This window comes from Cottoperca gobio, chromosome 1 (genome assembly GCF_900634415.1).
Source record: "Cottoperca gobio chromosome 1, fCotGob3.1, whole genome shotgun sequence".
NCBI classification, from domain to species: Eukaryota; Metazoa; Chordata; class Actinopteri; order Perciformes; family Bovichtidae; genus Cottoperca; species Cottoperca gobio.
Genome location: NC_041355.1, coordinates 22852475 through 22865636, shown reverse-complemented (window position 1 = coordinate 22865636; position 13162 = coordinate 22852475). Strand labels below are relative to the sequence as shown.

General features: G+C 38.9%; 1 protein-coding gene across 1 annotated transcript; it reads left to right on the top strand.

The window, feature by feature from the left end:
• Positions 1–5797: 5797 nt before the first annotated feature.
• LOC115014858 (uncharacterized) lies at positions 5798–12664 on the top strand. Its single transcript, XM_029441961.1, has 8 exons — positions 5798–5825; positions 6008–6123; positions 6237–6346; positions 8656–8798; positions 8927–10632; positions 10719–10804; positions 10917–10983; positions 12140–12664. Exons 2-7 carry the CDS (start codon positions 6117–6119, stop codon positions 10917–10919), a joined length of 2055 nt encoding a protein of 684 aa, XP_029297821.1. The 5' UTR covers positions 5798–5825; positions 6008–6116; the 3' UTR covers positions 10920–10983; positions 12140–12664.
• Positions 12665–13162: the final 498 nt, after the last annotated feature.

Here is a 13162-nt window from a genome sequence, read left to right as displayed (position 1 = left end):
CTCTATCTCGTCTTTTTGAGCTTTTATCACTGGCTGATTAATGAGGCAGGATGTGCTTGTTCATCATTCAGCCAACAGGATTTAATTACATTTTAATCCCATTCATTTCAGATCCAATCTTTCTTGACAGTAACAGAGAAGCAGACGGATGTGGATTTGCTGTAAAATCAGAGAGTGTCACCTCTGTGCTCTGCTGCCTGGTTTCTCAACACAGTCAATTCATGAGCAAATAGCATTTAGCAACATATTCAACAACCTCTCAGTGAAACGAGATGAAAAGTAAAGAGACAGGGTGAATCATTTGTTACGGGGTGTAATGGTGAATGTTATGGTAAATCAGAATTTTTAACATTTACGTTCATGTTAATCTTTTTTTCTATTCATACGATTTTAACAATGTCCCAATTTGCCAAAAGTGTAATGTTAAACTGGGACAGCCATTCAACTCATTATAGCTAGCTAGATATTTAAACAAAGATTTACTTTATAACAGTTTATATTGAGATTGTGCGCATTAATCTGGTGGTGGTCTAGTGGTTAGACTTCCACAGTACACCGGTAGGTTGTGAGTTGAGGAGGAGATTCTACGGTCTACCTGCACCACACCATCACCAAAAAAGTGATGTTCATTGTTATTGCTGTTTATATTATATATGTGTATTTAATTCATTATGCGTACATTGCAATAGCAATTGAATGTGTTTTAGGTGTTCCAGTTTGACAGTAGCACCTGGAAAAATGTGGTTTTGGGTTAACGTTGTATGAGGAAGGGTCATCCATCCTGTGTTAGTGGTTCTTTCTTCCTCTGTACACTACAGTAGAGCTCGTACGTTATTTAGAATAGTAGCATACAACAATGTGGCAATGAGTGACTGGAGCACCGTTATACTGTCGCTGATACAGGCAGGACAGGTGTGTCTGGAAGCTATCAGGAGGCTGCCTGTGGGGAAGTTCCACGTCCACGTCCACACTACACCCAGACACACAGGGAAAAGGGAAACTAAGGACAACACGAGTTAGAGACACGGGTGGAACCGTGACAGTGTCCCACTTCACCATTATTCACCCAACTTGAAATCAAGAGTAAAAGGAATTATAGTGCAGTAAAATTATGTTTTACTTTTATATATAATGTTTTTGGATTGACATTACTACTGCATTAATGTGTATGTTGCATTTCACTGCTGTGGATGTGCTGTTTTTAACTCCTTTAAATACTACTTGGCAGTTTAATGTACAGCAATGCATCATATTCTGTCAGATCATCATGGGTGTAGCTTTGTCTCTGTCCTGTCCACATATCTAAAGTCTAAAAGGTCAACTTCTCATGATTTTTGCAGCTGCTTTTCAGCTTTGTGATGATTTTCCAGCTGATCCAATGTGCTTTAAAAAAAAAGGTTTATTTAGCTTAAGAAGTAGGATAAGTTTCTCAACACATAAAGAAACACTTCATCCTTCAGTTTATACCAAACATTCAACATCAACACATCTGGAGATACATGTTCGGACAGGAAGGGGACGAATACTGTAATCTGAAAAGTTACTAACTTGTTTGATGTTTGGTGAATGTGATAAAATGATTTGTTGTAAAACTTACCAAACTGAGGAGATCTGAGTGTACAGTAAGCACTCCCACAGAGGGTGTGTGTGTGTGTGTGTGTGTGTGTGTGTGTGTGTGTGTGTGTGTGTGTGTGTGTGTGTGTGTGTGTGTGTGTGTGTGTGTGTGTGTGTGTGTGAGAGAGAGACTGTCCCTGTAGTTACTTCCCTGTAAGTCGCTCTGGATAAGAGCGTCTGTTAAATGACATGTAAAAAAAGTTTATTAAGGTCAGAGGGGATGGAGATTGTTTCAGGTGCATTAGGAAGTGTGATGCCCTCAGTGAGGACTACCAGGCAGACCAGGCTGTGCACTAATCATATTCTAACCCAAACCCAACTTCTTTCTGTAACTATACATTAGTGTGTTTGCTAAAGCTTTTGAATGTGAGATGTTGTTGTGGGTGTTGTGGTACAGACCAGTCTATGAGTTTCTTATGGCAAATTGACACCGTAGGTCCTTTCTCCTGCAGCGGTCAGACTGTACAATCACCACGGCCCCTGGTAGACCACCACACCAACAACAGACTATTCCAAGACTGTTGTGCAATTATCACTGCCATTTACAATACTCACTTTTACAACTTTTTATCAACCACTTTGTACTTATATTATTTTTATTCCATTTAACTATTGTGTGCTCGCCACTTTTCTTCATGTTCTTTTGCTGTAACAAGGTACATTTCCCCGTTGTAGGACTAATAAAGGATTTCTGATAAATCTCAAATTATGTTCTCACAGGGCAACAACAAATGAAGGTCATTTGTGACAACTCACTGGACAACATAACAGAACTCCAGATAAGGTTATTTAGGGAACATGATACTTTTATGGGCTACATTTGAGAATTTCTACAAGGAAGACGAGACAGAAAATACTTTGCAAAACAACACTCATCACATGTAGAGTACAGCCATGAATTTTCACAAAGAACATGTACAATTCAAGTTGGGGAATACAATAATAAAAAGAAAACAATTATTTAACATAGGTGGAGAGACAAAGACAGGAAAGAGAGTCGAAAAAAGGCGTAACAAGCTAAAGGTGCAGATAAAATAACATTCAACATACTCATCAAAATAATAGTAACTGCGATATGAGATAATGTAGTTAATTGCCAATTTCGTTTAACAAATACACTTTGAAAGGAAATTGATGGAATATCTATTTTAGAAAAATATAAGTAAATGTTAAAATAATCATTTAACAAACAATAACGTTAGAGGGCAGCAATACGCATGGCAGTGTATAGTCTGCCGAATCCGAAGAAGAAGACGAAGAAGAAGCAGAAGAAGTAGAAATAGAAGAAGAAACAGAAGAAGACGATTGGTTGAGTCCGTGACGTCTGTCTCAAACACGGAAGAAGAGGTGGACGATGGAGTGACAGAAGTGAGCCATGTGAACCACTGTTCAGTGAACAGTGTTCACTGGACCGCAACTCAAACTCGAAGATATGTTTGGCACGTCAGGCCTGAACAGAAAAGCAGTTTAGGATAGTTAATACCTGGCGACTACTAAATCCCCGTGTGCACCTGTGGCAGTTTAAAAGTTATTATTTTACTTTACAATATATTCTGACCGGAAGATTACATCCTCGGCTATTATTGTCGTGCTAGTCTTTCCACAAGAAGACACAAATAACTAATGACGAGCGAAATAAAATGTCTTTCGCAAACCTGTTCACGAGACTATCTGCTGTCGAAGAAGATGTCGGGAGCCCTGCTCAGCCAGCCTTTATGCACAGGTATTTGGGTTTTAAACGAAAGTTGGCCATTAGCTTTGCTTTGTTTCAGAAAGCAGTTGTTTTTCAATGGCCTTCATCTGCATACTCACTGCACTGCATACATTACAAACTCGTTTTGTTTTACAGGAATGAGGCTGAGGATGGTAGAAGAGGCAATGCCAGAAAGAGGAAACTCCAGGCTGAGCAGACTGGCCCCTATAAACAGGTCAGATTTATCATGTGCACTATTATGGCTTACAGATCTTTGCATTAGACCAATAGGATGAGGTGCATACAAAAAAAGATCTAGGGCTTTTTCCACCAAATTCTTATTTTTCTTGAATTTAAGGGCATTCAAGAAACACACATTTAAAATACAATAAATCTAGGCTTCACTTTCATATACTTGGATTTGTGTGTGAAATAAATAAATAAAATACGGACATTATTAATCGGAAAGTCATCTTTGCTATGTCTATGACGAGTCCCTTGAGATGTCATGTACATGTCAAGCCATAACTCTTCAGAATACATACATTGGTAAAAAATAAATAATGATCAGTAGTTTCAGTATCATCACAAGACACACATTTATTTGTTTCAATTCTGAATCTTTGTCCTAACAATTAAATGGATGGATACACTCTAATAAAATGTTTTAAATGGTTTTCTTTTGCTTTGGGATGATGGGGAATTTTAAATATTATATTTTTACTATATTGTGTAATGTTTTCTATTGACCCGGAGAAGGGAAGTTTGGGGTTCCTTACTTGAGCCACTGCCCGACCCCGGATAAGAGGTAGACGATGGATGGATATTTGTGATACTATAGGGTCTGGGATGTAGACATATTTCTAATTGTTATGTTTGGGATTTTGACTTCATTGAAGTCACAGCCTCCAACTAAAAGTCGTGGGAGACGAGCGGTGATGGAAGTAGAGTTTTAAAATATTCCTTTATTTAAGCATATTTGTTGGTGTTGGGGAAGGTTTTGTTGTAGATTTAAATATGATAAGGTTGCCAGTTAAATCATATGTACTGTAGAAACCACGTGTATGAATTGCTAATTGGGTAGGAAATTGAGCAAGATTTGACATTTGTAGAGCAGAAGACCATTTGAGCAAAGAGGCAGATAAACTGAGAGAATAAAATGTCATTTTTATTCTAAGCCAAATCTTGCAATATTAACCGACATATGCTAGACATTTGATTTCTATGCATTTTCTTTCCACAGAAGCAATTTCACCAAGCCCAGACAACCAGAAGTTATAATGCTACATCCTTCGAAGACGATGACACCAAGGCCACGCGCTATCATACGCATAACACTGAGAGTCAACACGCAAGCGTTGGCTTCACCAAAGACATGACACATAATCAAAGTGATAAAGCTGCCCACAATAACAAGGGTCCCAGAGGTCAGAATTACAAAACTAAAAATAACCATAACCATAATGCGAACAAGCAACAGCAGAAGAATCAGCATCAGCAGAAGGACCGATGGAGACCTGCTAATAGAGGTGGAAACCCTCAGACTGGACGTACCTGGGGAAGAGGTGGAGGAGACCGTAAAAACACAAACGACAAGCAGGTAAACAAGACACTTTGCTGTGGCGGTCAGTGCAGATATTATCCATCAACTTGTTACCTGTGGCCGTTTGAATGAAGGGACACTTGCATGATGCTTTCACCCCAAAATCAGAAACACTTTTCCCCTCTTACCTGTAATGTTGAGTCAATGACCAACCATATCATCACGCAGAAGGAAGCGTGCATCTACTCATGGACGAGAGGCTCGTGCTTACTCGTTGGTGGGTATAGTTCTGTATAATTTGATTTTGGGGAGAACTGTCCTTTTTTTGGAAATAATACAATTCTAATACTAAAGTGTGTCCAGTGTAGCCTTGTGATCCACAAGCCTCGGGGCAGATGCATAGATACATATTTCTGTCTCAAGTCTCTTACATTTTTATTTTCCGTTGCATCAGAAACATGGCCTTGTTATTGTGCAGTGAAAGCTACAGGCATGTCTTAATGGTAACTAGAGGTTAAAGGTGTAATGTGGAGTTAGGAGCCACCTGCTAATAAGAAATGGAGAGTTTTTAACCTTCTTCCTGCTCCCTACAATCTAAATTCATCAAAATGCTCACTTGCTAAAAAAACTTTTGAGTAATTTCTCATATTTATTGTTTTCTAAGTTTTAGAGTATTCTAATGTATTCTTTATGTTGTGTATATGTATACAGCTATACATCTCTCTTCTAGTGTTGAGATATTTACTTTGTATTTTCTACTCCCTTGTAAGTCTGTCGGTCAGTGGGCAAGAATATGCTCAATTTGACCGTGTATTCATTAAAATGTTTGAATCTTATCGATGTGCTCCTCTTTCCTCCTAGGACTTCCAAGTGAAACGTCCAAGGTTCATGACTGAGGAGTTCAAGGACCAGAATGGTGTGATGGTGGAGGGGCGGTTAGTTTGTCGACATTTCCTTTGGGGAAGGTGCATCAAGGCAGGTTATGATTACGATGCATATTGATATACATACTTTAAGTAAAAACAATACTGAATTTGACATGTCAAAGTGGCTCCTTCAACTCGCACATTAAACTCATTATTCTGGCTTCTATTGAGTGCCGTTATAACTCACACTGTAATGCCCTCCCACTGTTGTTTTCCCTTTGCTGCACACAGGAGGACACCTTGCCAACTGGAACATATTCAGGGTTACAACGATCTCGTCAAAGAAGTGTGCAAATTCTACATCCAAGGATTCTGCACAAAAGGGGAGCGCTGCCCATACATGCATAATATCCTTTGGTTGAACAGCAATACTCTTCACATCTCTCATAAACTGTTTGTACTGCTGTTTGTCACAACGGGAGGCTGTTGAATATTCAATATTTCCTTCACTGAGCTGCACAGTCCTTCCCTTGCAAGTTCTTCCACAGAAGAGGAGAATGTTCTCAAGGAGCCGATTGCAAGTTTTCCCACGAGCCTCTCAATGACGTCACCACCAAACTGTTGAATGAGGTGTGTAAAAGTCCACTCATGAAAATGTTTTAGTGAAACTTTCTTTCAGGCCCATGTCTATAATGCATTATACACGTATATAAGTTGTAATCTGCTTATAGCACTGTTTAAGTATATTTATAAGCACTGTGCTGTATAACAATAATCATAACACCATATAAAGCATTTTATAAGGTCAAGGATCATAGTATGTTATATTTCCCATCGTGTAATACAATAGCATTTTTATATACTGCATTATAATCTCTGTTTTAAAGCAGTATAATGTGATACGTTATTCTAAGAGGTCTAGTAGGATAAGAATTGAGCATTTTATAATGACTTAAAACACCCATGGACCAAAGTGCAGCATTTGACACGATCGACCATGACATCCTAATTAATCATCTAGAAAAACTGGTTGGTCTTTCTGACTGTGTACTGGTTCAGAACATATATCAAGGGAGAAAGTATTTTGTCAGGCTTGGAGATCATGTGTCAGAGAAGCATGATGCCCACTTTGGAGTTCCACCAGGGAGCTGCCTCGGTCCATTACTGTTCTCCCTATACATGCTACCACTGGGGGACATCATTAGAGAACACAATGTGTGCTTCCATAGCTACGCGGATGACACGCAACTGTACATCTCTGCTGAAACAAATGATGCTACAGCTGTTAACTTCATCACCACCTGTCTGTCAGCAATAAATAAATGGATGAGCAATAACTTCTTAAAATTAAATGAGAACAAAACTGAAATCCTACTAGTAGGTCCTGTAACAAAAAGAGGGATGATGCTGAATAACATGGGGAAACTTACTCCTTTAAACCTGAAGTTACAAGTCTTGCTGTTATCATAGACTCAGATCTAAGCTTTAAATCCCACATAAACAAGGTGACAAAAACATCATTCTTCCACCTTAGAAATATAGCTAAAATCAGACAATTTATAAATAAAAAGAGTGCTGAAAAACTAATCCATGCTGTAATGCACTCTTTACCGGCCTCCCAAAAAAAACAACAGAGAGACTTCAGCTCATCCAAAACACTGCAGCGAGGCTACTGACTAGAACCAAGAGGAGAGACCTCATCAGTCCAGTGTTAGCCGCTCTACACTGGTTTCCAGTAACTTTTAGAATTGACTTTAAGGTCCTCCTTGTATACAAAGCCCTAAACGGAACCGCACCAAGTTACACTGCCAACTCTCTAACAAACTATGTGCCCCCAAGAACATTACAATCATCCACTACTGGTTTATTAAATGTTCCCAGAAACATCCAAAAGAAAATCGGGGATGCAGCCTTTAGCAATTATGCACCAAAGCTATGGAACACTTTACCTGAAGACATCAGGGAGGCAAGCTCGCTCAATATCTTCAAAAGTAAGCTAAAAACATATCTCTTTACTTTAGCCTTTTAATGGTGATATTTTATATCTCTTTACTTTAGCCTTTTAATGGTGATATTTTATACAATCTTTAATGCTGCTACTCTATGCCACTTTAAACCCATGTAAATGCTGCTATACCTGGTTTAACATTGAATGTGTAAAGGTAACTTCGATACATTTCAGAGTGTGTATTTTTGAAAAACCTGAGATCAAATAGACTGTTACCACGGGGCGAAGAGGAAGTTTCTCTGATGAATGTGTTTGTATGTTCTTTACACAATTAGTGGAAAAGTGAAAGATTAAAGAATATTATTGGAGAAAAACTGTCTTTAACCGATAGGTTTCATAAAACTTAACAAACTGGGCTTTGTTTATGAAGCGGGAAGACGACCAGGAATGGGTAGCAAAGTGAGTAAACCAGCTGCAGGGCCCATTGGTGATCTCATGCTTTCAAAATATGGCTCTGATAGTTTAAAACATTTACATGAATGGTGTGATGAATGTGGTTTCCCGGCATGACAGTCGTTAAGTTACGGAATACAGATACGGAAACTAGGCATGATTTCCAATGTTATTTTATACTATTTTAATTCTGCTATTTTATACTATTGCTAATGCTACTTCACACTTATTTACATCTACACTGTGATTATTGTACTGTAAATGCTCTTATTCTGTCCTTGTACTAATTGTTATGTTTTTGATGTGAAGCACTTTGGGCTGTAATTCTTGTATGAAAGGTGCTATACAAATATTATTAATAAGGTATAATCATTATAAAGCATTAAGAATACTGTGCTTTATACTGCGCTAAAAGCAGATTATAACGCATATGTATTTTATAATGCATTATAGACATGGGAGTCATAGAAAGTGTTACCAAATGTTTTATATGCGTTTGCTGTGTGCTGAAGATGATGATGTCTGCTTCTCACTGCAGGCACTCAAACGGGAAAGAGACCTCTATGAACTTACAAAAAATGCTGAACAGGAGTCGTCGTCGTCGGGACGACCAGAAAACACAGAGGAGTCAGAAATCATAGAAGCAAACGGGACCTGTGATGCACTCCTTCCACCACTCAGGTATGCACATACAACCTTAACCTTGTCATTGGGATTCTGTAAATATATCAGTGTAATTCTCACAGAGGAATGTATCTGCTAATCATTCACAGCAGTTATGATGAGCATGCTGATGTTTTTACTTTCAGGCCTTACTTTTACAACAGTGCAGAAACAAATGCTGAGAAGGAAAGCTTGTTATGTCCGACTGAACAACTGGCTGAGGACATAGAGGAAGCTGTCCCATCACATCCATCAGATGCTGCTCAACCTCACCCCCCTCCATCAAGTAACATTAATCACGAGGAGCCAGTTTGTTATTCAGTGGAAGCAGTGCTTGGACCTCAACTGTTTAAACCTTTTCCTAGTTTCTTTACAACTCCTGGATGTGAAGCAACCCAAAGCAAAGTTCCCTACTCTGTTGATGCTGTTCTCAGGTCCTGTAAATCAGCCCCTCTTACTGTACGGACTGTATCCTACACGCCCAACACTGACGGGGAGGAGATCACTGATCCACTGCTAAGCTCAGAAAGCCGAAATGTGAAGGTCTTGTATTCACAAAATACCGCAAATGCGGTGAACCAGTCCCAGGAGAAAATGTTCAAGAGCCTATCATCCCTCCAAGTGAATACCGGCCTGGTTTCCAAGACCTGCCCGAGTCTTACTCCGGCCTCCAGGGATTACAAGAAGCAAAGTGTCAATATGCCAGAGTCCCTGAAACCTGCTCAAAGAGCTTCTCATGAAGTCAAGTTGGAGTTGCTGCATTCTCCTGTTACTGTGGCAGAGAAGTCCTCTAACAACAAAGAAGATGTGAGAGGAAGCATGCGCCTGCCTGCCGATAACACATCTACCTCTAAAAGTGAAGGTGTTCTCTCTTTTGGACGCATTAATCGCAAAAGCATTTTTTCAAGGCCTCCTAGTCAAACATGTACTTCCAAACATCCTACACAGTTGAGGCCACATCTCTCTGTTGTGACATTGGACTTGCATGCATCAATAAAGCCTCCTTGTCCCTCTTCAAGTTTCACAGAGTTTAAAGATGGAGCTGCTGCTACTGTTGAACCTGTCACCAGCTCCATTAAGACACGTGATTCTGCAAACTCTGTCGGTCGTCATTTTGCAGCAAAACAACCGACTGAGATCCTCCTGCACTCAAAAATGACACAATCTGGTCTCAAACGTGGAACACGGCAGCGTTATTCAACTGAAGTCACAGCCGGGTGCAGCAGTAAAATGTCACATAGTGGTGATCTGGCAGTTGGATGTAAAAATACCCTGAAAAGACCCTTTCATAGCCTTTTTGCAAGCTCCATTATTGACATTCTGCAGCCAATAGATGATTCTGTAACAAGTTCCTCTTGTCCTCAAGGCTTCATTCTATCTTCCTGTCCTTCTCCACAGTCTGCAGACTGCACAAGCATTTGTGTTAAAAGTGCGGTTGAGCCTGACAAAGCCTCTGCCAGGTCCTTCCTCAGCCTTTTTGCTGCCCCTCTCAGTGCTGCTCCTCCCCCATGCATGAAGTCTCAATCAGACTATTCAAGGACTTCCTCCTGTTCCCAAAAGTCAAACCAGTCAGTTGATAATGCATCAAACTCCAAACAAAGGACTTCTAATTTAGGGACACCTCTCCCATGCCTGGTTAGAACTGATGTCAAAGAAATCCCTCATGTGCCAAGATCCCACAATTTCTCTCCTAATCCTAAATTAGACAATGAAGACAGTTCTGCGGAGCATATAAATCAACCTAGAAAGCAGATGGTGGTTCCTGTCTGCCTTGTGTCCGATTCTCTCAGTGCGATGTCTGCCAGTCCATCTACACCCCATGTCCAACAGCAGGACACCTCATCCCACAGAGGTAAGGACATTCCACAACCTGCTTTCAAATACTCGTGTGAAATGCTGATTTGCTGCTGAATATGTTGTTAATGCCTCATTTTGTAGGATCTGCAGTAGCAACAACTGCAAATTCAGTTCTTAAGACTCTGTTTCTGTCCCTGAGTCCGTACCAACGGGATGCAGAGCAACAGGTATGATGTTTATGTATTCCTGTTAAAGAAATGTATCAGTATCCATAAATGAAGTGTTGTCATCCTGGTAGAACTGAACGCTAAACTCTTGTTTGTCTTGCTTTATGGAAAGTGAAGAGATGGAGCAGCACGGGGTGCAGAAGAGCGCTAACAAGAGTAGATGAAAGATGAAGCTCAAGGTAGGCCTTTTACTGTAAGCACTGTAACTGTCTGTACCTGTGAGACATGGTTCCCTTTGTTCCACTTTTACTTAACATTTGAGATGATGAGAAAGCGATGAATGTAGTCAGTTGCTGTATATTCATAACATTCTGCAACCTCAAGTCCATCAAACCCTCCTCTCTCTCCTCCACCCTGGCTGCCACCATCTCTGACTCTGCCCTCACTCCAACACCTCCCACATTGCGGCTGTAGACTTAGTCTTGCACAGTAAATGCACCATTTAACAGGGACTGTGGAATAATTAGGTGGCAACAACTTCTCTCTTCATTTATGAGCTCAGTAAACATTTTCCTGAAGAGTTTATTGTCTCAATCTCTAGTTTCAAGTCTTCGTCATACAACATGATGTTCATTTTATAAATGATCCCATTTAGAGTAAAAAAGACAATAAAGCAGCGTATGCTTAGGGTGTGGCTACCTTGTGATTGACATGTCGCCACCATGGTGTTGTCCGGTCTGGGTGTTTTCGTCTTTCAATAATAACTTTCACAGTGTTTTCAGTTCATTAAAGTTCATTGTAACGTTTTAGTCGCCTAAAAATATCTTGTTCTGTTGTACTTAAAAACATCAAGATGGCGACGGCCTAAATGCAAAACTCAGGGCTTCAAAACGGTTGTTCACCGACCAGTTAGTGATGTCACAGTGACTGCTACTATACAGATTAGATTAATACACATGTGGTGCTGTAGTAAGTATTTACGGCAGCATGATGGTGAATGTAGGATTTACTTGAAACGAACGACGGTGCCCTGATTCATTCTTACAACATATCACCAGATGTATTTAAAAACACATCAGTGAGCCTCACTGTTTAACTGTCGCCAAAAACTAATCCTTATGGTTTTGGATACACGCACAGTAAGTGTTAGTAAAATCAATTGTTGATTTTGGTCAATTCATGGGAAATGTTGACAATAAGAAAAATACAGAACGTTGCCAGAGTTTTCATTTAAACGCACACGTTGGAGGCTGGTTGGGAATTTCCATTGGCTAGATGAGACTGTCGAGTTCCATGGTCCGAGTTGTGTTCAACCTTTCTCTGGATAGTGTGTGTCCTCTCATAACTTTGTGCCTTTCTGCTGTTTTCCTTTTATTGTTTGTATCTTCTCCTCAGATTCCCAGTCCAACAGTCCACTGAGAAATCTGTTGCACACTCAACAGAGCTCCTGCCCCTTCTTCAGACTCCACTTGGAGGCAACAGGTGAATTTACCCTCAGCAGTCCAGGAAGAACTGAGCCTGAGGTGAGAAACTCTGGCAAACGCAACTTGCCATGCAAACCAGTGGCACTGCTAATGCAGCATCACACTACGACCGAGACAGAAGCACGCGTCAGAGGGAGGAAAGTGGGTAAATGGGGACGTGGTGGCCGCACCTCAAGGACCTTTCTAAGATTAAGACGGCACTGTTTCCCACATTAACGTTGGATTACTTTTATGTTAAATCACACTAATAATGTTGTTTAATCTTGCCTTGTGGTCAGTCATGATAACCATGTTATGAGGGCGCACATATTTAAATCTTGTTCTTTATTTAAAACCTACAAGCTTCTTTGCATTTGCTATTTTGTCGGCAATTTTTATGAATGAATCTTTGTGCACTGTGAAAATTGTTATTGAATATTAAAATATTTAAAATATATATATGTGTGTATGTGTGTGTATGTATATGTATATATATATGTATGTATATGTATGTGTATATATATATGTATGTATATGTATGTATATATATATATATATATATATATATATATATATATATATATATATATATATATATATATATATATATGTATATTATGTATAGTATATATATGTTATGTATATAATATATGTATATGTATGTGTATATATTATATATATATATAGTATATATATATATATGTGTATATGTATGTATATATATATATATAGTGTGGTATATATATATATATGTAATATGTATTATATATATATATTATATAATGTATATATATATACATGTATATGTATGTATATATATAGGTATATGTATATGATATATATAATATATATGTACTATGTATATGTATGTATAATATATATGTATATGTATATTGTAGTAATATATAGATATATATATATATATATTATTATATATATATATATATATATATAT